This window comes from Macroventuria anomochaeta, assembly GCF_010093625.1.
Source record: "Macroventuria anomochaeta strain CBS 525.71 unplaced genomic scaffold BU25scaffold_27, whole genome shotgun sequence".
In the NCBI taxonomy this organism is placed as follows: Eukaryota; Fungi; Ascomycota; class Dothideomycetes; order Pleosporales; family Didymellaceae; genus Macroventuria; species Macroventuria anomochaeta.
In genome coordinates, this window is record NW_022985388.1 from 68,637 (window position 1) to 95,936 (window position 27,300).

Below are 27,300 nucleotides of genomic sequence, written 5' to 3' on the forward strand. Positions count from 1 at the left end.
TCTGTGTCCTACGCCAATTCAAAACCACATAATTTATATTCATTTTGTAGCCAACTTCGGCGGCGCCTTCGTCTGCGGAGTCGACGGCTTTGTAGAAATCTTCTTCGGTCCTGGCGTAGGCAACTTCTTCGGGGCGCTTGTCGTCCCATTGAGCTTCGGTAGTGCTTTTGCAGGTGCAGGTGCAACCTTCTTGGCTACAGGCTTTGGTGCAAGGCTTGACTTTGCTAGTGTCGGTTTCTTTGCAACTTCGATGTCACCTCCCGAGGTGATCTTAATTGGTATCCCGGAGGCCGTCATGACTGTGTCGCCGTTCTTCTCTTGCGCCTTTTCGATGTCTTTCTTCCCGATCTGAACGGTAAGCCCATTCGCTGTTTTTATCGTAGTTGCGCCGGTTTTCTTCGCATCTTCCACAGCTGGCGCGGGGACCTTGATTGTAACGCCAGATGCCAACGTGACTTCCTTCATAGGCCCGGTGGGTGGTGTAGGGTTGGGTTTCGCGGTCACTTTAGGCTTGATAGGAGCAGCTTTTGGCTTTACAGGCCCAGCAGTCGCAGGCTTCGGTTTCGCTGCAGCGCCAGCCGGTTTCCGAGCTGAAAAAGGGGTAACAACAGCACTCTTCGCGCGTGTTGGCACCGCTGTAGGTGTTGCGAGGGTCTTTGTCGGTGCTTGTGGTAGTGCTGTGCTGGCTCGTCTCATTCCACCGGGCATCACCACGCCGTTCTTGATAGCTGTCTCCTTTACCAGCTTAGCCAAATTCTCTTGTGTGAGTGCCGCTACCTGTGGGACTTGCTGTGGGTCTGCAGCTTGCGCCGCTCCCAGTTTTGCTGCGCCCTCGATCATCTTCTCCAATTGGTCTGGACTTGGAAGTCCTCCCATTTCTCCGCCACCTCCCAGTAATTGTTTCATGTGCTGCTCGAAAAACTCCTTCCCACCAGGTATGATGTCTGCTGGATTAGCTCCATATGCGACCGTCAATGCCATCATGACACTGCTGATAGGGGCAAAGATCTTGACAAATTCGTTCCAGTTGCCAGACTTGACTTCTGTCTCGATCTGAACAGCCGGCTTAGGAACACTCCGTAGGCTTTGTGAGCCTTGCGAACTACGGTCGCCCATGTCAAGGTGGTCTTTCCAGAAGTCCTCAGCCGGGAAACGAGTATGCCTTTGGAAGTATTCGAGCATGTAATCCTTCTCTCGCCAGCGATTCCGCAGCCAGACTTCGAAGGCTTTCGTGTTCTGGATGGGGATATCGGAAATGTGGAAACGGCGCCAGTGCATGTTGACCGACTTTGGTGGACGGCCTTCAAAGAACGTGGAGCGGAGCGTGAAAATGTCTTGACCGAACTGACCGGGCGGCACGCCCTCATATGCAATAGTGCAGTCATACAACCATTCCGTCGTATCTTTGAGTTCATTCAAACAAAACCGCAGTCCCGTGCTCCGCGGCAGAAGCTGGTGCTTCATGTCTTCCAGATTGTTCTTCGCAGCCCATGCCTTGCTCTTTTCTCTTGTCGTGGATGACAGATTCGTTCCTTCGGGAAAGATGATGAGCCACATTGGCTGGGTTGCATTGTTGAGGCGCGAAAGAGCCTTCTTGAATCGGCGCTGATCCTCTTCCCAGTTTCTGGCCAGGAAGATAAAGTTGTAGAATTGCGCGCTCCAGCCGATGATGGGGATGTTTCTAAGCGATTCCTTCAAGATGATGTAGATGAAGCCGTGCATGTTGTTCGTGTACGCAATCCACCATATATACAGCCAGTCAGTGTACAGCTGGTGGTTAGCCATCAAAACCATACGGTCTGCGAAATTGCACTGTAGGCTCCCGTCCTTCTTCTGGATGAGCTGACCAACCATACTTGAATCTCCGCTGATCCTGACAACGGTAGGCGCCCACCACTGGGTCAGACATGTAATCAAGATGGCGAAGCATTCCTTCGTATAAGCCATGTACCCTTCATAGAATTGGGGGTCGATTAGCTTCAATGGCGCGCCCAGGAATTGCGATGCGCTGATACTGTGCCACTGTCAGCTCTGAACGACGCAATGTTCGAAAGGTTGAAGTGTCGTACGCCAAAACTCCAGACAAGAATGTCGATGCTAGCGTAAATGCTCTCTCCGCTTGCGTCAACTCGCCATACTTCGGTGGCCCCGCAGGATGCGCAGCAATGTTGTCCTTCGACACGCGCAGCCCAGCGCCGAGGTCATCTTTCTTCTTCTTGATGGCAGGCGACATGTTCAATCGTAGTCGTCGTCGTAGTCGCAAAAGTCAGAGTTGAGAAGTAAGCTCAGATGTCGCCCATCACCGCACGCGAACGTCGTTTCGAGGACCGAGGCGTCAAACGTCACCTTGTATTCAGCAAACGGTCGAGATCAAGTTCGAGGTTCCACAAGTTGGGATGATCGCATCCCGTCGCACCCCCTGTTCATGCATCCCGATGACGTCGCTCTGTGGCGCCTCTTCCAACTTCTGGGGCTGGGAGCAAGTCAAGATATCGTGGATCCCCGTTTCCCCGTAGTTGCTCACATCTTGTGATATACCTTGAATTCGATACCGTAAGAACTGAACACCTCCACTTGCATCGCAATTTTTACTTCTCGATATCCAATTTGCAAGGTTAGTGTCCACTCCACCTGCAAGCGGCTGTACTGTATGCTCGACGTATGCCCAGCCGTATGCACGCGACAGCCGTCACCTTGAGGGAATATTAACCCTTTTCAGACACATACTTGAATACAAACCTCACACACACATCAAGATGCCTGCCTCAGTAGCATCCGCGCCGGTGAACCGCACATCCGCCAAAACCGCGGCCTCGCGCCCCAAGAAAGCCGCCTCAACAGCAGGCAAGAAGACACAGAGCACCGCCAACGGCGTGGCAAACGGCATCCAGCAGCACGCATCGCCCTACACGATCATGGCGTCGAGAATCGCGAACCGTGTTGCTGAGATGGCGGAGAACATGACTTTTGTTGAGCGTGAAAGGTACGTTCGCTCGCCCGTTAGTGCTTTTGGGTATGGCTAGTGGCCGTTGAGATCCAATGTTCCGCTACCGACGTTCGTTTCGATCGACATGTCGGTGCTGAGCCACTCCTTCCTCTGATCAGTGCGCATGTCATCTATCACAGCAGATAGATACTGCATGTCGTTTCTTCGGGAGCAGTGCTACTCTTGCTATCCACCAACAGCATTTCCAGTTTTACATCATACTAACATCATTTCAATAGGACACCGTCCCAGCCTGAGCAAAAAGCCGTCGAGCAACCCAAACCCGCGACTAAGAAGCCACCAAGGAAACTCGAAATGCGCTTACCCAACTCGGGCCAATCACCCACAAACATCACCTTCAGCGCGCCGTTCCTCGACAACACTCTGTCCAAGCTGCTCGCGCTGCAGAACCGCATGCTGACGGTGTCCAACGACATTGCGGCGAGCGAGGATGTCGATGAGAAGACGAAGCAGGAGCAGTTTGCGCAGAGCGCGGAGTTGAGCAGGATTATTGCGTTGATTTGTGCGGAGAAGGCTCGGCAGAGCGCCTAGACGCATTGAATGCCCTGAGAATCTGGGAAGAATTTGAACGGAGAGAGTACAAAATGCTTCTTGCATGGCGTTGAGGGTTTCTTTTGTTGGTTTGGGACATGAATTATCGTGTATGACTATGATGTGAGCGGCGAGTAATTGAAAAGGTTGAGCACTTCCATTTATTATGTATTTGGTTAGTGATGTGCTACGATGGTTATCTACCCCACGACGAATGTGTTGAGAAAGGTTTTCGCCTGGACACTAACACATGTACCTGCTTAGGTTACATTTCTGTGCGGAAGGAAAATTGACTGCTATAAGCGCTGTTGTCAAGGTGTTTTAGGGGCGCGCCTTGCTTCGTGTGCATCTTAGCGTTCCTTCGAAGTGCTCCCTCCCTGAACTGTTAGGAGCTATAACAAGGTAGCCGCTCTTCCCTTGTCATCGGTCCTCCTTAGTCAACCTGCTGGGCCAATAGACGTAAACTTCTTTCGAGCTTGTCCCAGTGCTCTCCTCTGCACGCGGGGGACATCAGCAGTATAGTCCTCTCAACATTATCCCTCACAAAGCGAATATAGTGCGCCAGGGCGTCGGTCTCGCTTTCCGATTCGAAGTCTTTCTGAGCCCCCTAGATCTTTGTTGCAATTGGCAACGAATCGTTCGCTCTGAGGATGAACTTCGGTGGACTTGGTGGACTTGGGTCACGCGAATCACCACAGCATTTGATGTCAGTCGACCAACGCTTGCAAGATGCAGGAGGCTTGTACCTTGAGTATGGACGAATTTACATGGTGTTTACTGACCCTTTTGGAATCCCAGTTGTTCAGCCGGACTCAAGTTGAGTACTAACGTGTACAGGTGTAATTTGTCAGTCAATCAGCAACAGAACAAGGAAATCCGTTAAAAAAAACTGTGCAGTATCTATACAATGCGCGAAACCCAGGCCCATGGCATTGGCTGAGTTCACATGCCAGATGTAGAGCGTGGCAGTCGTTGTTGCCCCAGCAACCCTAATCAATCGGGGAAGGCGCGGCGAGAGTGCAACACAAGAGCCCCGCCAGACCCTCGACACACGCGCATCTTTCTGCCACAACGACAACGACACCAGGTAAGGCACTGGGCTCCTTCTGTACATTGGTTTTGGATTCTTTCTTTTCTTGAGATACCCCACCGGCGTCATGGGCTCCGACGACATTGTCGACTTCGAGGTCATCGAAAACTCGAAGGAAAACATTCAGGCCATTCCCAGCGGCCGCTCTGCCAGAGCACTCGCACAACTTTACACACCACCGCTAGGCGCAAAGCCAGGTCACACACCGTCGCCGCTTCAAACACAAGATGCGCACAGCGCAAGGCGATTAGAGTTCGAGAAGGAGCTCATGAACATCGACGACTCAGATGACCCACTCGACATCTACGACCGATACGTGAAGTGGACACTGGACGCATACCCCTCCGCACAGAACGATAAACAATCGCAGCTTGGACCGCTTCTCGAGCGCGCAACAAAAGCCTTTCAGTCGTCCTCACACTACAAGAACGACCCTCGCTATCTGAAACTTTGGCTACACTACATCAGACTCTTCGCCGACACACCGCAGGAGATCTTTAGGTTTCTTGCGCGCCACAACATCGGCGACGGGCTCGCGCTATACTACGAAGAGTATGCAGCATGGCTTGAGGGGGCCGGGCGATTCTCCCAGGCCGAAGAGATCTACAGCTTGGGCATTGAGAAGGAAGCGCGGCCAACCGAACGCTTGGTCCGCAAGTATGGCGAGTTCCAGCACCGTTTCGAAAGTCGACCACAGGACGTTCCCGAGCCCTCGAGCCCAGCTCTGCCCGCTGTGCGCCCAGCTCTGGCTGCGAAGATCGACCCTTTCGCCCCTGCCTCGCCCGAACCGCAGGCCCAGAGTCAGCCGAAGGCAGCAAAGCCAAAGTCTGGCAAGCCCAAGATGGCCATCTTCTCTGACGAGGGAGAGCCAGCACGAACAAGCTCGAGCGGGAGCGGCAAAGGTTGGGACAGCATTGGGACAATCGCAGACCGCAAGAAGGAAAACACACAGGAGGCTCGACCCTGGGCTGGTGAGACGCTGAAGGGTGGAAAGACCAACAAGGGTGCGGGCAAGATGATGATTTTCAAGGATGAGGTGAGTTCACTGCCTGCATGTCCCTCTTCATATATTTACGATCGCAGGACTAATTGGTTGGCGCTTGCCTTGTATATTCAGACCAAATCACATCTTAATGACGAAACATCCATACCCCACCCGCTGCGTGAACAGTTGCAAGCCATCAACCCGAAAACAGGCCGAGTCGAAGTTGTGTTCGTTGACTTGGAGCAAGTATATCCTAATCATAGAGATCCCATGTCAGTGGAGTTCTCATTCGAAGAGCTGCGAGCTAGGCACAGAGGTTGGCTTGACCGCGACTGGGCAACTATCCGTCGCGAAGAACAAGAGCAGGCCAGGAAGGTCGCTGAAGAGGCTGCTGCTGCACAGCTGCCTAAGCCCAAACCCGCACCTTTGGCACCCAAGCAAGAACCTCTAGGACTCAAACAAGATGCGCAGAAACCTCCGAAGCCGCAGACCGTACCTCTAAAAGGCGGCGAAGATGATGTGCTGGCTGGCGACGATGAGAACAGGCCGCCTTCGCAAGCCGACGTTGAGAAGGCGAAGGCAGCTAAGAAGGCACGGAAGGAAGAGCGCGCGAACCGAACCCGTAAGATCCAAGTCATGGACGTCAAGGAGATCAGCGGAGAAACACAAACGAGTGAGTACTGCAGGAGTGGGAAATAAGCCTTTCTAACGTGGATCAGTCCAAGCGAAGCTAGATTCGCCTTCGAAGAAATCAAAGGTTCGCCGGAAGAAAGGCGGTCGTGAAGCTACGATGACTCTTCACACAAAGGAGGCGATGGATGATATCTACGAGATCTTCAACCAGCCGTTGAATAAGCCTGAAGAGGAGGTTGCAGAGCCACAGAGTGAAGAGGTGAGCACTGAAGATGATGAGAGTGACTACACAAGTGGTGCAGAAAGCACAGCAACTCGCAGCGAATTTGGTGACGAGACGACAGTCGGCGGCGACTTCACACTGGGTACAGTGATCGGTGACAACGACTCCGACGATGGCAGCGGCAGCGGCAGCGAAGCAGACCACACGGAGGTCGAAAACACAGAACTTGACAACACCGATGTCAGAAGTGTTTCGGCTTGGTCTGACCTTACTGAGAGCAAGGACGCTAAAGACGATGAGGAGGATGACGAGGACAACAATAACGACACTGTCCGCTTCGCCCGAACAAATGACGAATCTGAACACTCAGAAGACGAGTCTTTCGAGCAGGTGACACATCCGTTGGTCAACTGGGAAGAGCAGTATGAGCCGGAGGTGACAACTCCCACATCACCGGAAGCACCAGCATCACTGCCCACTCGTTTCGTACCAGTTCCACCGGAAGACCATAACTACCCAATGAGGCCATACCGAGATTCAATGCAGGCTGCGAACAACCGTCTACCCTTCATGACCCCAATCGTAGAGAAGACAGAGTCATCTTTGGGTTTTGCAACTGCTTACGCTCAAAAGGAACAGTTGAACGCTAAGACGCCATCACGATCGAAGGGCGACCTCATTATCTTCGAGGATGGGGATGAAGATGAGCCTGGTAGTAGCCCCTTCCAGGATCTCCTTGGACAAGCTATTGATGGCCCAGGTAAAATTACGAAACTGTCACTCAGGCAGTCGGAGCCATCACCCAGTGAACTTCTCGCCGCAACTGTTGATGAACCAGCACGAAAACCTCTCGCCGCAAAGCCTGCTGTGTTCAGGGATCCGAAGCCCACGGGACCAATAATTCAGGACATGCAATGCAACCCGGTGGGCGAAGATATCCGCAACATGATCTTGCAAGAAATTCAGCCGCCTCTTGACAGCTATGATGGCTACTTTGCAGACACAGAGGCGGTCAGTGGAAAGGGTCTTGAGATCCAAAAGTACACAAAGGCGGTAAAAAAGATAAAGAACAATGCCCAGGACAAGACGATAACGAACCTGGCTGCTCCGCCTAAGCTCGTGTTTGAAGGATCGGATCGGACGTACACTGTCAAACGAGAGCTCGGCAAGGGAGCATTCGCTCCAGTATACCTCATCGAAAGCACACCGAAGGACGAGGAGGATGAGAACGCACACGCGCAAATGGGCAAGGGCGACTTCGGTCTCAAGCGTCGGTCTCTGGAAGCTCTGAAGATGGAAGATCCCCCCACGCCATGGGAGTTCTATGTCATGCGACAAGCAAAGCGCCGACTCGGAGTATCTCGAGCATCTGACTCCATTGTTCACGCATACGAAATGCATGTCTTCCGGGATGAATGCTACCTGATCGAAGAGTTCCGTGACCAGGGTACACTCCTCGACCTCGTCAACATCGCCCGCGCCGAAAACGGCGTGATGGACGAGCAACTAGCCATGTTCTTCACCGTCGAACTCTTCCGCACCGTCGAAGCGCTCCATGCCAAAGGCATCATCCACGGCGACCTCAAAGCAGACAACATCCTTGTACGCTTCGACGCTCTGCAGAAGGGCGAATGGGACTCAGTCTACCAGCGTGATGGCCGTGACGGCTGGGCATCCAAGGGTATCTCGCTCATCGACTTCGGTCGTGGCATCGACATGAAGGCATTCAAGCCGGATGTACAGTTCATCGCCGACTGGCCCACTACCGAAGCGGACTGTGCCGAGATGCGCGAAGCGCGTCCTTGGACATATCAGATCGACTACCACGGCCTAGCAGGCATCGTGCACAACCTGCTTTTCGGGAAGTATATCTCTACTGTTGCCGAAAAGGGGGCGGGGCTCGGTGCTGGCGCGACAAAGACATACAAGATTAAAGAGACTCTGAAGAGGTACTGGCAGACGGAGATTTGGCATGAGTGCCTGGATTTGCTGCTCAATCCGCTGATGCATATGGAGGATGAGGAGGGCAGGAAATTGCCTGTGTTGAAGGGAATGAAAGAGGTCAGGGAGAAGATGGAAGCGCATTTAGAGAGCAATTGCGAGAAGGGGATTGGGTTGAAGGCCTTGGTGAGGAAGATGGAGGAGGCTGTGAAGAAGAGGTGATTGTGAATTTCGGTATTTAGATGGATTGGCGTCGACGTGCTTGCATGGCGTTTGGGTGGAGATGATACCTACGAGTCAACGTTAAGATGCTGTTCTCTTGCAAGCAGTTCTGGTATTACACGAACATCTCAAATTCGATGATCAGTTTGTTTGGTAGTGGTGAATAGCAAGTTGACAGGCTACCGTCATAGTGGGGTATTGGCCCATGCTCCATGGTAGCCTTGCGGTAGCTTCACTGTGTGCTCACCTCCGACCATGTCCACTTGACGATTGTCTCCCCACGCCAAAACTTCTGGACACAGTCACTCAAATTTGACTTCGATACTAAGGCCTCTGACAGCCCCCTCCCTGCACTTTCTTTCTACGATCCAACAAGACGGCGCACAGCAACAATAGGCGGCAAACACCCCACATCGCCATCTCCCCCACAACACCGCCGCCTTTACCATGATAGACGACCACAAACATGGCATTATGACAGTCGAACTTCCCACATTGCTACTGCAGTTCCAGCCCGAGGGTGAGGAGCTGAAGTCGCGTCAGAAGTACGATCAAGCAGCTCGGCAATTCGTCAAGCAGCTCGACAACGTCTCAGCAGCACATTGGCTGAAGGAAGCAGATACACCACAAGATGTGCTGGAGGTAAGCGACGCCTCCAAGTAGCTCTGGATCAGGCTGACAAGAATTAGATTCTCAACCCCGCAGTCAACTCAATAGCCTACGCCTTCACCCTCCGCCACCGCATCGCCGCAGCCGTCAACAAGAAGTCCTTGCCAGATTCAGCACAGCCCGGGGGGGCGTTATGGAACAAGCTCGTGTTATTCTTGGAGACCTTCGATCCAGTACAGATGCGGTATGCTGGACAGGAGTGGAAGAAGCTGGTTGATTACGTTGAACCGCTTGCGCATAACGCTGGATCAGTACGTCAATGCACGCCACCAGTTTACATTAGGCATAAGACTTACTTTTGTTGCAGCCCGGCCTGGCTATTGCACCCATACGATCAGCAATGATCCGCCTCGACCCTACGACAGGCACCTTCACCTCCACACACGTCGACTTCATGCGGCTCTGCCTCGAGACCCGATCATACGCCGCCGCCGAGCCCATTCTCGACAACTACATCCACAGTCTACCCTCACATATCCCCACTGTCGTTCGCGAAGGGTTTGAGTACTCAGTACCATGTGCAGACGTTGCGCGCAGTGGAGAGTACATCCACCGCCTCTCAGGACATTCAGACAAGGTCACAATCATAGACGTGCAGGAGTACTACGTCCTCGGAGCTATGGCATATCTCGGTCTACGACAGTTCACCAAGGCACGACACTTTCTAGAGCACGTTTTGGTCATGCCGGCTGCTAACGTAGCCAACGGTCTGATGCTTGAGGCTTACAAGAAATGGGTGCTGCTGAGCTGTCTGGTGCCTGGGGAAGCTAAGAATATCCCGCGGTCGGCCAACGCAACAGCGATCAAGCAAGTCAGGTCTGCCTCCAAGGCGTACGAGGCTGTGGCAGAGGCGTACACACACCTTAGCAACATGCCAAAGCTGAAGGCACAGATCAATGCGGGTGCTCAGACATGGGCAGAGGTAAGCGTGTGTGCCATGGACTGTTCGCACAAAAGCTGATAACACCACCAGGATGGCAACACCGGTCTCGTCAAAGCAGTGCTGGACAGCCAGATGAGGGCATACGTCTCGCGACTGTCACGGACGTTCTCGGCAATCCCCGTATCAAACATTGCCAGAAACGTGGGTGGTAGCGCCGACGAGACCGCACAGTATCTCGAAACGCTCATCGAGGAGGGGTACCTAAACGCGCGGCTGGAGCAAACAGATAAACCCGAGGCAGGGATTGTGCTGCGGTTCTACCTCGACCCCACACAAGGGCCACTCGCCAAGTCGGAGAAGCAGCAGCAGCAGGCGTTGTTCGAGCAGACGCTGCGAACAAATGCACTCGCTGATCAGGTTAAGGATGCCGACTACCGGTTGACGTTGACCAAGGAGTTCATCGAGAACCTGAAGCGGCAGCAGAAGAGGCAGGGTGCATCAGGCGACGCGATGGACACCGCATGGGACGATGGGATCGAAGAGGAAGACATCATGGTTGATTTGTGAGACCAGAGCTGCAGCTGTAGCAGCCTGAACAACATGGTCAGCACGAGAACTACGAAGTGTAGAACGCGCGCCGTCGACAGCGTCAAGAATCAACACGAATGATGAAGATAATTGAGACCACCATCACGAGTTCTCGTTTGCGTCTGTGCTGGCGTTGCTTCTGCGCTACGTTTTCGTAGATGCGCCAGAAGCAGTGCTAAAAGAAAAGCCACGATCGGAACAGGTAGCCGTGCCAAGATGCCATGTCAGTGGCAGGCGAGAGAACGACCGTGTCGCTGGGTCGACGCTAGAGGGTGAGTGAAGGTACGGTAGCAGCTGTTTTAGCCTGGGCAGCCAGATTGGGATGTGCAGGAGGTCTCCTGAGATAGGATTCAAGAGGTGTGTGTTTGACTTTGCCGCAGGACTCTGGTCTTCTGCATGGCGCTGGACCCTGACATGCAGGTCGACAGCCGTGGGCCGCTCGGCAGGCGGGGAAAGGGACATCCGAGCTTTCAGTCAGGGACAGCTGCATGCTTCCATGCAGCAAGGCGGCCAGTATCAATGGCTTCTGTGCAGCACAAAAAGGATAGACACATAGATAGAGAGTGTCGTGTACGGATCTTCTCTTGACAATCGCGAGCAGCTCCACAGCGACAGGGGGTCTGGTGGCTCGATGGCGTGCGTCTAGTCTGCTCTTGTTTGAGAAGGGCCCCCCCTGGCTGCGAACTCCTGTGGGCACTGTCTCGAGACGGAGCTTGGCAGCCTCCCCATATACACGGTGCTCCTCGTCTCCTCTGTCCCAGCATTGAGGGGAGCATTGCAGCCGCAGACGGACGGCCGCCCCATCGAACACCCGCAGCGCCTGTACCACGTCGCCGCAGCCCAGCGCGTTCCTGCACCGAGGCCGCGATGCTGTGCATTACTCACGTCTTGGCCTGAGACACTTGAGCAGCCTCACCGCGACCAGCATGAGCGCACCCAGGCCCGCCGCTGCAGAGCCCACGCCCAGCAACTCCGCGGGGACCTCCGACCTTCGCCGTCAATCGCGAGCCGGCTCCATCAGCTCGTCGTCCGTCGTCACCGTCAAGCGGTCGGCCTCGCTCTCGCTGAGGCAGGGCGACGCCAGTGTTGATGCCAGCGCGGAGAACCCCCACACCGCTACAGACCACCACCACCACCACCACCACCACCACGACGCCGCGTCCTCCTCCACAGCCTCACAGCGCCCGCAACGCCGCTCGAGTGCCGCCCACCACGACGTCGCCAATGTGAACCGCTGGTCGCAGTCAACAGCAACGACAGCGTCCCCCGCGCGCAAGCTTAGCACCTCTCGCTCAAGCAGCACGGGGCCCCTCGCCGCACTCCATGGCAACATCAACGCGCCACCCCCACAATTGCCCTCGCTGCCGCCCATGCTCCTGTCCGCCACCGTCTACGACCCGAATTCGGCCAGCAGCGCATCGACTGCACCCTCGCCCTCCACCGCGGGCTTGTTCACGCCCAGCGTCTTCAGTTCCGTCCAGTCCACCGACTACTTCAACTCGAAGCCCCGGACGCCCCGGACGCCCCTGACTGTGGCTGCCCAGCGGCCGCCGTCGCGCAGCAAGGTCGACAGGGCCCTTGGACGCTCGCCCCTGGGCTCGCCCGCCATTCTTGGTGTTGGGGAGCCGGACGCAAGGCACAACCCCGGCGCTGGCGCTACACGAGCCCCCTCTGCAAGCCGACCCCCCGCTGCATCAACGCGAGACACTGTCCAAACTCGCGCGCCGAGTGCGGGACACCGCCGATCTGCCTCGAGGGACCACCAGAGGAGCGAGAGCAGGGACACGTACAGCAGGAGCGAAAGTAGGGGCCACTACAGGAGCACAAGCAGGGACCACAACAGGAGCGAGAGCACCAGCTCGAGGTTCGACGATTCACACCACGACACACCTCCCCGCACGCGAGAGCGCAGGGAGAAGGACAAGAAGACCATGCTATCCAGGGCGTTGCAGAAGGCCAACACTGCAGTCTTGCTCGACAATGCGCAGAACTTCGAGGGCGCCATGGAGGCGTACGAGGACGCATGCAGGCTCCTCCAGCAGGTCATGATCCGCAGCTCGCAGGACGAGGATAGACGGAAACTGGACGCGATTGTGAGTAGCTTGAGATGGTCTCGCCTAAATGGAGGCTGGCTCTATATGCTAACACCACCAGCGCGTGACATACACCAACCGCATCGAGGAGCTCCGTCGACTAGACCCAGGGTATACAAACGGTACTGAAAAATCATTGCCCACGCGGCCGATGAGCGGTGAATCGCTCGACGAGCAGCGCTCAATGCTGCTTGAGGATGACGAGGACGACGAGGACGAATCTGCCGTGATCCAGACAGCGACCGTGACAAGAATCGTCAACGACCGCTCTGCAGAACATCTGCCCCTCAAAGACCCAACACCGCCCCCTTCTTCTTCCTACCAATTACCCCTTCGAAAACCCGAGTTCGCAGGTCAACGCGAGTCCGTAATTAGCACAGCTATTCGTGATGTCCAGAGAAACATGCAGACTTCGCAATTCCACCTACAGCCGCCGCCCGGGCGGTTAGCAGGATCCACCCTACCGCTTGAATCACCCATGGACCGGTCGTACATGCCTCCACCTTTATCTCCCAAGCGGTCCAAGTCACCTTTGTTCAGCGCCACATTGCCGAAAGAGCCGCTCGAGTCGCAGAAGTTACTCCAACCACAGCAACCAGCACAGTCCAGACACCAGCGCGCTCATAGTAATGAGTCGACTTCGTGGCTGGACACCATCGATGAGTCTGGAGGATCTTCGTGCTCGTCTTCCGTACACTCGCTGTCCCCTGGTGGAGTCGGTCGAAAGCACATTAGGAATGCAAGCGGGGCGACGGAAGCCGAGTTCGATGCTGCCCTCGATGCCGCAGTCGAGGCTGCCTACTATGATGGTTTCGAACCGTTTGACGATGAGAGTATAGCACCGGACGAACTTGGTTCGACGAGAATGAGGAGTACTGAGCTGGCGAAGGAGAGGGTACGGGAAGCCGAGCGGGAAGAAGCTATTGCGGCAGCCAAATATCGAGTCAAAGAGACTCAGCTTCAGAATGAGACATTACCTCATGTTCGGGAGAGCGCTGAGCTGATGCTCAATGACGAGGCTGAAGAGGAGGAGCGTCTGCTGGACGAGATGACCAGAGAGTACATGCTTGATGGGTTCGATTTCGATCTACAGACGAAGTCTTCGTTGCCACGGCAGTCAGACTCAAGTGGCTTTTCCGCTTATAACAGCTCAGTGTCCTCGCACAGGACTACCGGAGGAACTTCACTCTCAACAGTGGCAGAGGTCATGCAGCCGCCAGCCTCCAAACCACTGCCGTTACACTCGCCTCCCCCGGTGCCTGCTCCTTCTGGTGCATTGCCAGCTCTTCCACCTCCACCTCCACCAGGTGCACTACCTTCGGTCCCAGAACTTCAACCTGCACAACCCATCGATCCAGAGGCCACGCCACGACCCACTACCGCAACCAAAGAGGCTGCTTCTGTGAGGAGTCGGAGATTATCTGGACAGAACGCTAAAACGTTGAAAATCGAAACATCCCTACCGACGGTAGCTGCGCCGCCGCATACGGAGAAACCTTCGGTGCCCGCGAAGAACTCACCCCTCGATGCCCCGCTGATGCCCAAGTCTGCAGCTGCAATGCTGTTCAGCAGCACGCAACCCAGTCTAGATCTGACTTTCAAAACACCAGCTCTGCCACAAGTGCCTCAACAGACAGGCCTTGCTGCTCCATCACCACTGCCTGCACTTCATAGTCCGGCTGACACGACTGCAACAATATCGCCTGCTACGCCCGCCTTGAGCCATGCCATCTCGAACGAATCGGGTCTTGCACCGGGCTCACCAAAGTCCAAGCCATCAGCCCTCGGCATCAGGAAGAACAAATCGTCATTGAGTTTGAAGCAGAGAACGCTCTCCATATCAAGCCCAGACGGCTCGGATGCCTCAATCGGCACACCACTAAGTACGACGTTTTCTCTCACGGGTCGCAAGCCGAGTATCGCAAACATAGCGCCACTTCCTACACCCAGTCTTCCCGCGTTCAACGTCGATGGACTGCCAAGTGGAGGAATGCATCTGTTCGAGAGCGACATCCATTCGCCGTTCTCGCCAGGCTCACCAAGCCCAGCCGTAGCAAATGCCCCGATACCCTTAGAGCCATGCCCGGATACGTACCTCCTACGACCGTTTTGGTTGATGCGTTGCTTCTACCAGACTATTGTGCATCCTCGTGGCGGATATTTGTCGACCAAACTCTTCGTCCCGCGCGATATCTGGCGGGTGAAGGGCGTCAAGATCAAGAATGTCGAAGACAAGATCGCCAACTGCGATCTCCTCACCGCAGCGCTGCAGAAAATGGCGTCCATGGACACACTCGACGCAGATGCTGTTCTCGAGGAGATGCAAGCTTTTGAAGTCGTGCTTGACCAGGTCCAAGCACAGCTTGCGAAGAAGCTTGGAAACGAGGTCGGCGTGCAGAGCGTGTCGACGCTTTTCAAAGATGCGACTTCTGTCGGTGACGGCACGGCTGGCGGAGAGGGTATGAGGAATATGCACAGCTCGCAGGATAACAGCACGAGCCGTGCTGTGGCGCAGGGAAAGAGCTACCTCACTTCGTGGCGCAAGCTGAGGAGCAAGAACTCAGGCGTGAACCTGGCTGGTATGGCCGGTCCGAAGATCAGCAACGGTGATGTTCCAAAGGACTCATTGAACATGACGACGCTGCCCATGACCAGCCTGCCATCCATCCGTTTCGTGAAGCGAGACACGTCGGGCCTGACATTCGAGGGCCCGAACTCGGGCTACATGAGCAGTTTGGCGCGGTTGTTCGATTCGGCTCAAGTTCTCGGTAAGTCTCCCCTTTCACCGCCTCACTTAAACTACTGAACATCAACTAATATGATGGGACAGACCAAATCGCCCGCCAAGTCGAAGACCCCGGCCTCAAGCACTCGTCGCTCACACACGTCGGGCTTGAGCTGTCTTCACGCCACGCCGCTGAGTTCTTCGGGTTTTACATTTGTCGCTTTGTGCTGACGGATGTTACGATGATGCTTGATAAGTTCATCAAGAGGGGGAGCGAGTGGGTGCTGGTATGAGCACGCGGTTATTGTGCTCCAAGAGGCGCTCCGGAATTTCAATATCATGACAAGATGGTCTAGATGGGATGGGGGTGATGAGGGGATCATGGTTTGCTTACTTCGCAAATGTTGTGCATGTGCACTTGGGGGGCCTGCATTGGCATACAAGAGGTGTTTATTGGTGTTCGGTGGTGTTGTACGAAGTCACGCGGTTTATTTTCTTCACAAGTCTTCGCACCGTTCGTTTGAGATATCCCCGATGATAAGAGATGGAAAGAGAGATATGTCTTAGCTAGTTTTATTCCTATCAAGCAAGGCATTTACTCCTGTGGAACCAGTCTATCTAGTCATTACTTCCTGGTCAGCCGCCAGGTGTACTTTCCCACGTACATGTCGTTTCCACGATTGCGGTCCATCTATTGCACCTGCCTGCCTGACTTGCAGTCACCACTCATTCGCAGAAACAAATTCAGCTCTAGCCCCCCGAGGCAGTTGCCTACTAGAGAACACAACACGTGCAGCACGGCCAGCACAACGACTCGTGCATCAGCATCTATTGTGCAGGGCGCCACGCATCGTTTCACTGAACACACTTTAGTTCTACGAAGATGTCACTGGCTCAAAGGCACGCCAACCTGCATTCTCTGATAGTCATTAAGTCGAGAATGATAGCGTACAGGCTGCGAACAACCTCAATACTGAACTTGGTACGACCGCCAGGGACCCTATTCAATTAACTGGCAGAACACTGGAAACAACACCAGTCACTTCTCGACCCCACATACCTCCATGGTTGGACATGCTTTCTCACTGATCACTGTCCTTTAGATCATGCGCGTCTACAATGTTTGTTCAACATCAGTTCGCCTCGTCGTACCTGACGTGTTTGACACTTCAGTGCAACCGCGTTCAGCGAGGGTACAGGCCGCCGTGGATTCGTGCGATTGCCGCATCAGAACCTGACAACGGGTGGTTGCATGCCCGATAGTGCATGTGTCCGCACAAGGCTGACTTATTCCAGAGTGCTCGTTGGATTCCAAGTCCCGGTTAGGTGAGATACATATAAACGTGGACGATCGCCGGGCTGCCTCGCTCCAGCACTTCATCAACATCAGTTTAGTCCAGCGAGCATTGGGGGGTTCCTCACCATGCGCTTCTCTACATCATTGAAGCCCTTTGCCTTCCTGGCAGTTCTCTCAACGAGTCTCGCCGCGCCTACTCATGATTCGGCACCTTCGATGGACCAGCTTGCCTTGGAACCTTCAAACATGACAGTCCAATACGAGAAGTGCTGGAAAGGCGGTATATACTGTTTTTCCGAAATCGCAAACATGGGTAAATCATGCCTATTCTCCACCTCACCCCATCCTAATCCCCTTCTTCCGTCTCAAGAGGACAACTCTTCCCCCCCCCCCCTTCGCTACAAGAATAGTCGATTTGGCGCTGACGAAAGCCGCCAGGATACGATCTCTACCAACTCACGCTGCAATACTGCCGCGACACACACGCCAGTGGCTGCGAACTCTGCAACTACACCGGATGCGAATGCCTCAGGAACTGCAAGGAGAGTTATTTCGAATGCAAAGACGGCGATGGCTGGTATGAATTCCGAGGACGGTGTACGGGGCAGCAGTGCTCTAGGGGGCGGTGCTACTGAGCTGAAAGACATCAAGGGCGTCAAGGAAGATGGCTGTAGTGGCTAATCAAGAATGCAATGGTCCATTATATTAGATGAGATCTATGTACACCTCCGCGTGCAATTTGCCCTTTCGTCTGCCAAAAAAAGAAAACTAGAAGGGGTACATATGCTCGACTTCCCCACTCCCACTCACCTCTCAGCTAGTTCCCTCCAACCGCAATAGTGAAAACCTGCGGATCCTCCGCATGCAGCGTCCCCGCAACGTCTTGTCCACCATCCGGCACAACATCATCGTAAGGAAATGCATACCCCCTCCCATCTCTCTGCACCGCATGCACCGCCCGACTATAATGATTCGTCGTCACGTCTTGGTAGTACACGCTCGGATTCCCACCATTCGGGAATTGGTTGCCCGGCGTATTTAGCAACTGAGACCTGTTGAATGCGGCCGCCAATCGTGGAATAACGCCGTCGCGCGCCAGATTCTGACCTGTCTGGAATGGGCCGGTGGAGCATGTGAAGATATCTGCTGAGCTGGGCGGCGAAAAGGAGCCAGCGGCGCCGAGTTGCAATTCATTCCCCACCACCCGTCCCGTGATATTACCCGCGGCCGCTTGGGTGTTGATAGTCAGGTCTTCGTTGCGGTACTTCTCCCACACCGCGCTCACATAGCCGTCCCAGTAGTTACTCCACGCGTTCCCGTTCTCGGCCAGCAGATTTGTCGGATTGAGCACGCGCAGCGGCACCCCGTTGATGCTGAAGATCAGCTGATCCCACGGCTTCCCGTCACGCTGCGTCTGTGCGCGCATCTCATCGACCACGCGCTGGAAGCCGTCAGTGCCCATGCCTGGGACGCTGAGGGTGCCGCTGGAGGCTGTAGTAAGGGAGAGGGCAACGGGGATGCTGATGAAGTCGACGTAGGAGATATTTGCGAAGAGTTGCTGGTCGTTGTATGTGAACTCGGCAAAGGTCCAGTTCAGGTTGTAGTTGGGATCAGATGGGTTCGTGACGCTGGGATTGACGATGTTGGGGCCGGGGTTTACGAAGAATGTTAGGCGTGCGTCGATTACAAACCAGATACGACCTCCGGCTATCTTGGGGATTGTTGCGGTCACGGTATTGCCTGGAGCGCCGAGGGGGATAGCAACGTCTGCTGCGACGTTGGCTAGTGGATGTTCAGGTGATGGAGGGGAATAGACGGTCCTGCCGTCGGCCTGAATGAAGATGGGCCTGTTCCCGTCGACAATGGATAGCCCAGTGATGTAAGCAAACACGTTGCTCGAGTTAGTCCTGTTCTGGAGAGCGAGCTGCAATGTGCCACTAGTATCGGCTGCCAAAACCTGTTGCTGCTTCCGTTCTACTGCTGCGGGAGCTGGAGGTGCATAAGCTGTCGATGCCATTGCGGGTGTCTGAGTAGTTGTCTTCTTGGTTGACTTCGCCCTGAGCTTGGCGAACGCTCTCTTTAAAGACTTCATAATGCCAGAAAAAGATGAGGCTATGAAACAGTGCGATGCTAGTATGTGCAATATGACAGTAAGACGGACAGAATCAAGGACAGTGGATAAGAAACCATGACGACTTCTTAACGGACATTTTATATCAATTACCGGACACCTCCCCAAGCTCCAACTTCATAAATGCTACTTTCGTGAAGTGCAGCTGATGTCACGAACGCGATGGGGTGTAAACCGGTTGCGGGATCGGCATTGCGAGTGTTAAATGAATGGTGGTGGCGTTGAGGTCATTTCGAACACGCAGCCAATCAACCCCTGCATTCAGGCACCATTTCTGTCGGTTCGCGCCGAAGACCCCATGTTTCAGAACCACGCGCGTCGTGCAGGTGGTGTTACCATAACAATGCGAGAGATGCCAAGTATGAGGACGAGTTGAGTGAAAGTCGAGATAGGATTGTTGGAAAGCAAGGTCCGGAGGCCTTCAGTTGATGGACCGGAGTTCAACACAGGGATCCCTTGTGGAAACGATGACGGAGCTGAAGGCTTGGAAAAGGAAAACGGTTGACAGGTGAGCCTGTGCAGAAGCAATGACCTTACAACAAGACTCAGAAAAAACCGCAACAAGCTAGCTGGACTGATCCAAGCCGAGCGCCACAGCCTGTGTCTCATGGCATTTTGAAGTCGGCACCTCTTCATCTGCCGTCTGCGCGCCAGCCATGTAAGGGTGTAAACAAAGCGTCGTGTGATGTTACAGGAGTGGAAAGTGTCGAAGCCATTACCATCCTTGAGGTCTAGCTGAATGTCAGCAGGCTGAAGGCTTATCCTGGGTCGTGATGATTTCAACATCAGTCGGCTCAACTTGACGGACGAGACAACGTGGCCTTATGATTTTGAGGCTGGGATGTCGACGACATAATCGGCTGGAGATAATACAGTAAGTGGTATGTGAGTATCATGCAGAGGCTGGCGCATGCTCTGCTGGATGCTCACGATTTGTCGAACCAAGCTCGTGAGGTGAGCCAAGTCGAAAGAGTATATCGCAGCCACTGAGACAGTCATGCAGTGAGAGACTCAAGGGCCGTGCGTGTTGTAATCTAGACATGGTGGCTGTTGTTGAAGGTTATCAGAGAGGAGAGGAGGTCGACTGAAGAGGAAAGAATGGCATTTCGCTTGTAGCTTTGTGCGACCACGTGATCCTGGTACTACGACGTTCTGTGTAACTCACTTACTCGGTGCTAATGTTGTTGATGATTCTGTCGACTCATGCAGGACGTCTCCTGAGTGTATCTGTCAACCATGGATACTGTCAGGATGCATGGTTTGTGGTCGCTGTATGGATGAACGTGCCCTATGTCACCCACACTCAGGAGTTTCGAAATGAATTTGATAGTTTCATTGATTTCAACTTCGACGCCGCGAAGCGCGCACATACCGTGCTTCAAACCCCCATAAAGGACAGAACTCCACCCAAAGTGACCACCCAGCCACATGCGTTAAAAGGATAATACATGAAAGAAGAACGCCTTCTCAGCCTCATGAAACCAAATCCACCTCCCATCTCCGTCCAGTCTCAGGCTCAGAGATACCTGTAATCCGGCGCCCTAGGCTTCCTCCCCCTCTGCCTGTTTGGATTGACCGGCTGGCGATCATACGCATCGTTGAACTGCCCATTTCCATTCTGACCATTAAACCCGAACCCTCCTCCATTCATATTGCCGTTGCCCATCATCTGCATGTTAGGCAAGTTAGGATTAAAACCATTCTGCATGTTCATGCCCATCATGCCCGGCATCATGTTGTTGTTCATCATACCAGGCATCATATTCTGCATGCCAGGGTTGAACGGCATGGTCATGCCCGGCATCATCATGCCGTTATTACCCATCATGTTCATGTTCATGTTCGGCATGGACTGCATGTTCATGGGCATGTTCTTCAGCGCCTCCATCTGCGCGATGAAGTCCTGTTCCATAGTGTTCTGGGGTGGTTGCTGTTGCTGACGCATCGCCTTGGGTGCGGTTGGTGGCTGGATCTCTGTTGGAGGAGACTTTCGTTTTTTCGACTCAGAATCAGACGTTGGTTCCTCTGACTTTGATTTCTCAGAGGAGGGATCAACAGGTGTTTCATTGTGTGGTACATTGCTTGCACTCGCATTTTCCGATTCAGTTGCTGCTTTTGCTGCTGCTGCTTCTGCTGCCTCCAATTCCTGCTTTGCCGCTGCTTCCTTCTCCGCCTTCGCCTCTGCCTTTTCCTTTGCCTTTTCGGCCTCGAAGTCGCGAATGCGGGCCTCCATTTCCTTGTCAGGTGTGAATTCGATCAGCGTCTCCTCTCCGCAATTGGGGCAAATAAGATCATTGTCTGCTAGCGATGACTCAATACAATCGTTGCAGTAGGTCCTCTCACAGCACGCTGTCTTAACGGGCTGCACAAACATCCTGTTGTCGAGTGGGCACTCAAGGCCACGCTCGCGAACCTCCTTGCTTGCTGCATCTGCGTTGGCGGCCTGCGCCTTTGTGGCTTGTGTCTTCTCTTGGAACTTCTCCCAGGTCTTTGTGTCCGTCATGACCTGTACATACTCTCCATCGGCGTTCAGCATCACACCCTTGGCGTCTTCATCCACCTCAGACTTGTCGACGACCTTGAGGAAAGATTTGGGGATTCCGGTCGTGCGCTTCGGGCAGTGCACTGGCTTGAAGTCGGGGTTGTCGTTCTCGGGACACTGTTGGATCCAGTGCCCCTTCACACCACACCGCCGACAAACGTAGCCAGACGGTGGGTCGTAGTTGGGGACGTTGACGGGCTTCTTCTTGTTGTAGACCGGTTTTGCGTGTGACAGCGATTCCTTCTGTGCGTCCCAGACCTGTGCAGACTCTGCCAAGAAGGCGGCTTCCGCATCTGTTTCGGTTGCGCCACTAGGACGAGGTGCCACGACCGGGGCTGCGTCCTTCTTGATGGCACGTACTGGGGGCTTGCCCGAGACGTAGCGTGCGATCTTGCTGAACCCACGAGCTGCCGGCCGCCGTACGGCGATAACGGTGCTTGTGCGCGGTATCGTTGTTGTGTCGTCGTCATACTCTTTGCTGGGTTCGTCTTCGTGGTAGATGTGGAGATTGAGATCGGTACTCTTGGCCATGCCAGAGGCTTCGATGATCGCACGCTTCAGCTCGAACACGGAGATCTCATTGCCGTCGAAGGCATAGCGCTCCGGCTCCTTGGAGTTCTTGAACTTGTAGAACACCGACGACGACATGCTGTCGGCTGTGTATACGTCGCGGTGAACAAGCGAGGGTGGAGGTGTATCTGGTAGTTGTGGCGAGGTTGTGTGTGTTTGCGTGGGGTGTCGGGGTGAGGGAGTGGTGGAGAGAAGGAATCACCGGGGCTGTGAAGACAAGCGGGCCGCCTGCAGGGAACCACGGTTCAGTTCTAGCGCAGTCACGTGCCGATATGTCAGCCGCGGCTCTGATTTGAGAAGGGCTCGTTCAACCCACGGAACAGAACTTCACGAATCATTTTCGAGAACAATGTCCTGGTAATAGCTTTATTCAATTATTGGACTCTTGCTTATACAAAACAGGGGGGTATCTGCGTCCAATCCAACGCCGTTCAATGCTAATAAACCATCGAAGAACGCTTCCATGCAATACAACAAAGCCCTAAAAGGCTAATCTACTCAGTCCTTTGACTCTTTGGTGCCTTGGGACTATCCTTTCTTACTGTAGTAATGGACTCGCTGGTCCTTGCGCGCTTCAAGTTCTTGCCCCGCGGCGAGAGACTTGCCTCGCTGTTTGTGCTTTGAGCGTTACGAGTGCTCTTGCGACTGCTTCCCTGTCTGGCAAGGCCGCCGGCTTTGCTTGCAGGACTGTTAAAGCCACTACCACCGCCTGCAGTAGCTGCTGAGCTACCAGCAACAACCTCCTCTGCTACACGGTCTGCAGCAACCGCAGCGTCGTACTCGCGCTCGAATGCGCGCACTGTGTCCGGATCTTGTTGACGAGCAGTGGCCAGAAGATCGATGCTGTCATCATCATCATCATCATCATCATCATCATCATCATCGTCGTCGTCGTCCTCGGAGTATTCAGACTCCTCTGAGGAGACTTTGGTCTGGTCGCTGCCGACTCTGGCACCAGGAGGAGCAATGTTGAGCAGCTGCAAAGCAGTGGATGGACCATCTCCGGTATCAGAGCCGCCATCTGATGATTCTTCGTCATCCGAAACCTCACCAGAAGAGTCGGAGTCGAACGGGAAGAAGGATGGAGGTGGCAGGACGGAGCTCGGCATATCTTGACGAACCGCAGAAACCACCTCCTCCTTGATCGTGTTCTTGGGGGTTGTCGAACGCCGCCTTGCATCTAGAGACGTCGCTTCCTCACCCAAGATTGCTTGGATCTTCGAAGGGTACAAGCTTGACCTGCGGGTGGCTTGGATCTCCGTGAGTGCTGCTGTGATCTGCGAACGTTGTACGCGGATGGAAAAGTTGTCATCCGGCTGTACACCTCCCAAACCCGAAGCCTCGAAGTCCATGACGTCTGGGCTTTCGGTACCAGTATGGTTCTGTAGACCTGCAGGAGAGAACCCAAGAGTTTCGAGAATAGATGGCGTTCGAGTACCGTTCTTCGAGTCTACGTCCATGGCCGTGTCTTTCAGTGGACCCCTGGGCTCCCAGAACTCGGATCCGTGGCTGGTTTCTGTGTTGAGCTGTGCACCAAGAGGATGGTTTGTGATGGTCTCATAGTTCTCCGGCAGAGTCAGGGAAGCTCCCGCTCGGTCACCCGTAAGGTCGGTGCAGAAGTTGGCTTTGTTGTAAAAGATCATTGGTCCGTCATCACGCCTCTTGCCTGACATGTTGCTCTGCATGGCAGAACTACCCAATCCCGAGGAGTCGCCGCGCTGCTGAGGCTGGAAAAGGGAGCTCGTAGACTCGGTTGGATCGTAGAAAGCCAAATCTTCTTCTGAGCTCTCTCTGCGGTAGAACAATGGCTTGTACGCGAATTTGTTCGTCTCCGTCTCTTGTCTGATAGGAGCGACCTTACGGCTGCGATGCTCTGAACCTCCATACCGGCTCTCATTACTCGTGCTGTTACCAGTCTTGGAGCTCTTCTGGGGCGACTTTTGCGCAGCCACTGCCTGATACGGCGAGTTGAGACCAAGTTGTTCGGGCGAACCATCACTGCTGTTCTTACTGAAGTCATGTCCTCCCTTCCATCGAATCTTGCGCCCATCGCTTGACAATTCCAGCTTGGTGCTGTACTCAGCGAGGGCATCCTTCACGTTGTCAGGCGTGACATTGAGGGTATGCAGCTGAGCCATGTTGATGAGGAGGTTGAGGTAAATCCAGCCATGTCCTTCTTGCGATTCTGTACTGGTGGTCATGTCTGGTGGCGAGAAACCAAGATGTCGGAAGTATTCCATGTTCGCAACAGGGACCTGAGCACGGAAGGGGTCCAAATCCAGTGGTCGTGTAGGTCGTTGATCAGGAGAGCCGGAACCGGAAGCTGCAAAGTCTTGCTCGTTCACGCGCTGCTGTGCGGGTATGTGCAAGGTAGACCCGCCTTCTTCTCCTTCAGTATCAGCTACTTCGGGCATGATGAGAGCTGTACGCTGCCCCTCCGGTCGGAGACCTCGACCAGTTGCTTCCCTCTCATGTCGGTCGGCAGTAGCTGCAGACTGGGCAACCTCCTCTTGCTGCATGGGTTGGGGGTGACTTCCAGCCGCTGAGCGTTTGCCGGCGAAGATCTGCTCCAAGCGTCGCACCACCATCTTCTTTCTCGCCTTGTCCGACATTGGCGCATTCTCCCGAGGCAGCAGGCCTTGAGGGATGTCGTGGAGGTAAGAGTGGATGCTCTGCTGTTGACGGTTGTACGCCGACTTGGTCATCCTTCGATTGTCGGTGTTCTGGTTTGAGGCGCCGTAGGACGGGGTCGATGAGTTCTGACCAGAGGCAGACATGGAGACGTAACCAGATTCGGCGAAACGAGATGTCGAGGAGGCAGTGACCTCCTTGTTCAGCGCGGGAGCATACGAGATGTCTGGACGTTCGCTGCAGTCGTCGAGGCTGGCAGCAAACTTGCGTAGTGTCTCCTCGAGTTCCTTCTTCTTGTGGTCTGGCAGGCCGTGGAAGCGTACCTCGAACAGCTTCTCCTCTTGCAGGTGGGCGTCGTACACCTTCTCGTATTTCCTCAGCCTTTGCTTTAGCTTCTTGTTTGCAATAGTGAGATCGTCGATAACACCGCGGAAGTCCTCGGTGCTGCTGCCATCGGTGCCGAGGTTCATCAGGTTGGAACGGTACGGCAGCGAAGGCATGCCCAAGCCCTGGCCGTCTGGTGGCGTGCGCTCAGAGGAGGACGAGTTGTGGAGCAGGAAGGGCGGGTCGTTGTCGAAAAAGGAAGCGTCGTGGCTCGCATCGTTGTTGGTCCTCTCAAACCAACCTGCGGCGTCGCTGCTCTCTCCCGAGCTGTGGTTGTTCAGCTGCAGGCGCGGCGAAATGCTCGAGGGCGGGTTGGCCTTGTCGCTGGCGGGGGCATTGGGCGAGGTGCTCAGCGTGGTCGACTGGCGGCCAACAGCGACGTTGGAGGCAGCACGCCGGGGTTTGGCGGACGGGCTGTGTCGCAGTGAGACAGACTTGTGTGCTGGCGGACGGCGGGGATGTGTTGCGGGCGCAGGACCAGGAACGGTGCCCGGGCGCTCGTTCATGTCGCGGAGCTCTGCGGCTGCTGGGGCGGGACGTGGGCTCTGAGTGCAGGGTGTGCGCAACGTCCATAGGTGCTGGCTCGGTCACGATCGTATGTGTTCAGGTCCGCGGGAGAGAAGTTTGCGCAGTCGGTTTCGGCGGGTGCGGTGCTGAGTGCGGAATGCAGGCGGGCGTGTGGGAAAGCGTCGAGTGTATAGTTATTCGGAGAAGACAGCCGAAACGACGCCTGAGCGGCAACCATATGGGGCATCATCGCGAGTAGTTCGCCATAGTCAGCACGATCTTGAGGTTGATGGATGCTGGCAGTGAGATCGGAACACCCCTGCAGCCCTCGCCAAGAACATGCCTGGGGATCGGCTAGCCTCGCCTGCATCGACGATTGAGCCGCTTCTCAAACACAGGAAATCGCCCGATGCGGCAACCATCGCAAATGTTCTGGCCTGCACCCCCCGATTGAACTCTCACGCATCGATCCCTAGTCTGCGAGACATCAACCGCCCGAGGAGCCCTCCAGCTGCACCCGCCAGCCGTCAGGGCTCGAACTGATCTGCTGTGGCAGGCATTCGTGTCCCTGCGCCGCTGCCACAGTGCCCTGGCATTCTGGACAAGCGCCGTTCAGATGGAAACTGTCAGCCCCGGCTCCAGACGTTTCCACGGGCGTACAAGACCGCAAGGCGCACAGGAGCTTGACGTTTCGCCGCGGCACGAACCGGTGATGCTGTGTGCAAACGGTCGAGGCCTGCAGATCGAGATCGAACACACGGATTCGACACCCGGGCCCAACTGTCCTCCAGGGCTCGTACGCAGAGTTGATGTCATTGCCCTCTTCAGCTTTGCAACATCATCTCCCAGTGGCTGGAGGAAGCTCGTGTGCTGACCCTCGATCCTGCTGCACTCGACTGATGGGACAGCGGTGGACACTCCACTTTCGGTCTGATGCCCTCCGTGTGAGGAGACCCTGACGCATATTCGGACCTCGACACCGAGCGCACGTCGATTGGGCCTCTGAGCCGTGCCATCGGTGATGACCTGCAGCAGCTGGAGCTTTTCAAGGACAGCCGAACGTTCCACCCTAGTTTTCTCCTGATCGACCATCGAAGATATCAAGAACAGCGCACCCATTTGATTCTGGATGCCGCAACCGCTCCAGTCGGTGCTGTGTGGCAGAAACCACGTGGCGAGCGTACAACTGCGATGTTGGGCACAGCTTCGATGCAGGGGTTCCGATTGCCGGCACTCTCGTACTTTGTATCTAATCGCGCCGCGGCTGTTGTCAGTCGCTACCTTCCGTGTTCGTGAGGCCGCCCCCTGCATCTGGAAACACTGCGTTCGTCGCCAAATGCTGTGTGGTGTGTATGTGGCGCGTGAGTGGCGGTAACAGCCTCGTTATTCAGCGATGTCTCCTTATGCAGAGATGCTCACACCCAGCTATGCTCCGATCTTCACGCCCACGCAGCATAGATGAGCGCCAGCTTCTATCTTTGTCCAGACTCGCGCAGCAGGATGAGTGGCAACTTACCATTGTATTCTGCAAACGGGGTCTCTTCACACTGCGCAGTCCAGACCTAGTTGCATGCTGCGATCTATACAACAAGGCTGCCAGCACTGAAGATCGCGAGCTTCTTCCAAATCCTAGCCGATGTCCCCCGTC

At 54.8% G+C, this 27,300-nt stretch overlaps 9 protein-coding genes across 9 annotated transcripts; 4 read left to right on the plus strand and 5 right to left on the minus strand.

Moving 5' to 3' along the window:
• Positions 1-39: 39 nt before the first annotated feature.
• Positions 40-2,233, minus strand: BU25DRAFT_346468 (uncharacterized protein; the record flags this gene model as incomplete). The annotated part of the gene is made up of 2 exons (XM_033703099.1): positions 40-2,014; positions 2,070-2,233. 2 exons carry the CDS (start codon positions 2,231-2,233, stop codon positions 40-42), a joined length of 2,139 nt encoding a protein of 712 aa, XP_033559245.1.
• Positions 2,234-2,563: 330 nt separating this feature from the next.
• On the plus strand, positions 2,564-3,667 carry BU25DRAFT_412868 (uncharacterized protein). Its single transcript, XM_033706896.1, has 3 exons — positions 2,564-2,614; positions 2,720-2,983; positions 3,226-3,667. The coding sequence occupies exons 2-3, from the start codon at positions 2,757-2,759 to the stop codon at positions 3,536-3,538; spliced, it is 540 nt and encodes a 179-aa protein (XP_033559246.1). The 5' UTR covers positions 2,564-2,614; positions 2,720-2,756; the 3' UTR covers positions 3,539-3,667.
• An 812-nt stretch (positions 3,668-4,479) lies between these two features.
• BU25DRAFT_412870 (uncharacterized protein) lies at positions 4,480-8,706 on the plus strand. Its single transcript, XM_033706897.1, has 3 exons — positions 4,480-5,664; positions 5,746-6,286; positions 6,333-8,706. The coding sequence occupies exons 1-3, from the start codon at positions 4,696-4,698 to the stop codon at positions 8,630-8,632; spliced, it is 3,810 nt and encodes a 1,269-aa protein (XP_033559247.1). The 5' UTR covers positions 4,480-4,695; the 3' UTR covers positions 8,633-8,706.
• A 199-nt stretch (positions 8,707-8,905) lies between these two features.
• BU25DRAFT_493061 (uncharacterized protein) lies at positions 8,906-10,751 on the plus strand (the record flags this gene model as incomplete). The annotated part of the gene is made up of 4 exons (XM_033711691.1): positions 8,906-9,274; positions 9,322-9,552; positions 9,609-10,223; positions 10,275-10,751. The coding sequence occupies exons 1-4, from the start codon at positions 9,080-9,082 to the stop codon at positions 10,749-10,751; spliced, it is 1,518 nt and encodes a 505-aa protein (XP_033559248.1). The 5' UTR covers positions 8,906-9,079.
• A 1,252-nt stretch (positions 10,752-12,003) lies between these two features.
• BU25DRAFT_372630 (uncharacterized protein) lies at positions 12,004-16,146 on the plus strand. Its single transcript, XM_033704013.1, has 3 exons — positions 12,004-12,865; positions 12,927-15,633; positions 15,696-16,146. Exons 1-3 carry the CDS (start codon positions 12,143-12,145, stop codon positions 15,881-15,883), a joined length of 3,618 nt encoding a protein of 1,205 aa, XP_033559249.1. The 5' UTR covers positions 12,004-12,142; the 3' UTR covers positions 15,884-16,146.
• A 1,558-nt stretch (positions 16,147-17,704) lies between these two features.
• Positions 17,705-18,904, minus strand: BU25DRAFT_460546 (glycoside hydrolase family 64 protein; the record flags this gene model as incomplete). The annotated part of the gene is made up of 1 exon (XM_033710360.1): positions 17,705-18,904. The coding sequence occupies one exon, from the start codon at positions 18,902-18,904 to the stop codon at positions 17,705-17,707; it is 1,200 nt and encodes a 399-aa protein (XP_033559250.1).
• A 246-nt stretch (positions 18,905-19,150) lies between these two features.
• Positions 19,151-19,928, minus strand: BU25DRAFT_122344 (uncharacterized protein). Its single transcript, XM_033700443.1, has one exon. The coding sequence runs from the start codon at positions 19,802-19,804 to the stop codon at positions 19,322-19,324; it is 483 nt and encodes a 160-aa protein (XP_033559251.1). The 5' UTR covers positions 19,805-19,928; the 3' UTR covers positions 19,151-19,321.
• Positions 19,929-20,340: 412 nt separating this feature from the next.
• BU25DRAFT_412873 (DWNN-domain-containing protein) lies at positions 20,341-22,325 on the minus strand. Its single transcript, XM_033706898.1, has one exon. The coding sequence runs from the start codon at positions 22,206-22,208 to the stop codon at positions 20,535-20,537; it is 1,674 nt and encodes a 557-aa protein (XP_033559252.1). The 5' UTR covers positions 22,209-22,325; the 3' UTR covers positions 20,341-20,534.
• A 299-nt stretch (positions 22,326-22,624) lies between these two features.
• On the minus strand, positions 22,625-27,171 carry BU25DRAFT_423501 (uncharacterized protein; the record flags this gene model as incomplete). Its single annotated transcript, XM_033708221.1, has 4 exons — positions 22,625-25,690; positions 26,412-26,687; positions 26,768-26,929; positions 27,169-27,171. 4 exons carry the CDS (start codon positions 27,169-27,171, stop codon positions 22,625-22,627), a joined length of 3,507 nt encoding a protein of 1,168 aa, XP_033559253.1.
• Between the last annotated feature and the right edge of the window lie 129 nt (positions 27,172-27,300).

Coding starts and splice junctions, on each gene's coding strand:
- BU25DRAFT_412873 (XM_033706898.1), bottom strand. CDS start 22,208: ATGTCGTCGTCGGTGTTCTACAAGTTCAAGAACTCCAAGGAGCCGGAG.
- BU25DRAFT_412868 (XM_033706896.1), top strand. CDS start 2,757: ATGCCTGCCTCAGTAGCATCCGCGCCGGTGAACCGCACATCCGCCAAA. Junction 2,984..3,225: donor ACTTTTGTTGAGCGTGAAAG/GTACGTTCGCTC, acceptor TCATTTCAATAG/GACACCGTCCCAGCCTGAGC.
- BU25DRAFT_122344 (XM_033700443.1), bottom strand. CDS start 19,804: ATGTTGAAATCATCACGACCCAGGATAAGCCTTCAGCCTGCTGACATT.
- BU25DRAFT_412870 (XM_033706897.1), top strand. CDS start 4,696: ATGGGCTCCGACGACATTGTCGACTTCGAGGTCATCGAAAACTCGAAG. Junction 5,665..5,745: donor TGATGATTTTCAAGGATGAG/GTGAGTTCACTG, acceptor TTGTATATTCAG/ACCAAATCACATCTTAATGA. Junction 6,287..6,332: donor CAGCGGAGAAACACAAACGA/GTGAGTACTGCA, acceptor AACGTGGATCAG/TCCAAGCGAAGCTAGATTCG.
- BU25DRAFT_372630 (XM_033704013.1), top strand. CDS start 12,143: ATGCTCCTGTCCGCCACCGTCTACGACCCGAATTCGGCCAGCAGCGCA. Junction 12,866..12,926: donor GACGGAAACTGGACGCGATT/GTGAGTAGCTTG, acceptor TAACACCACCAG/CGCGTGACATACACCAACCG. Junction 15,634..15,695: donor CGATTCGGCTCAAGTTCTCG/GTAAGTCTCCCC, acceptor ATGATGGGACAG/ACCAAATCGCCCGCCAAGTC.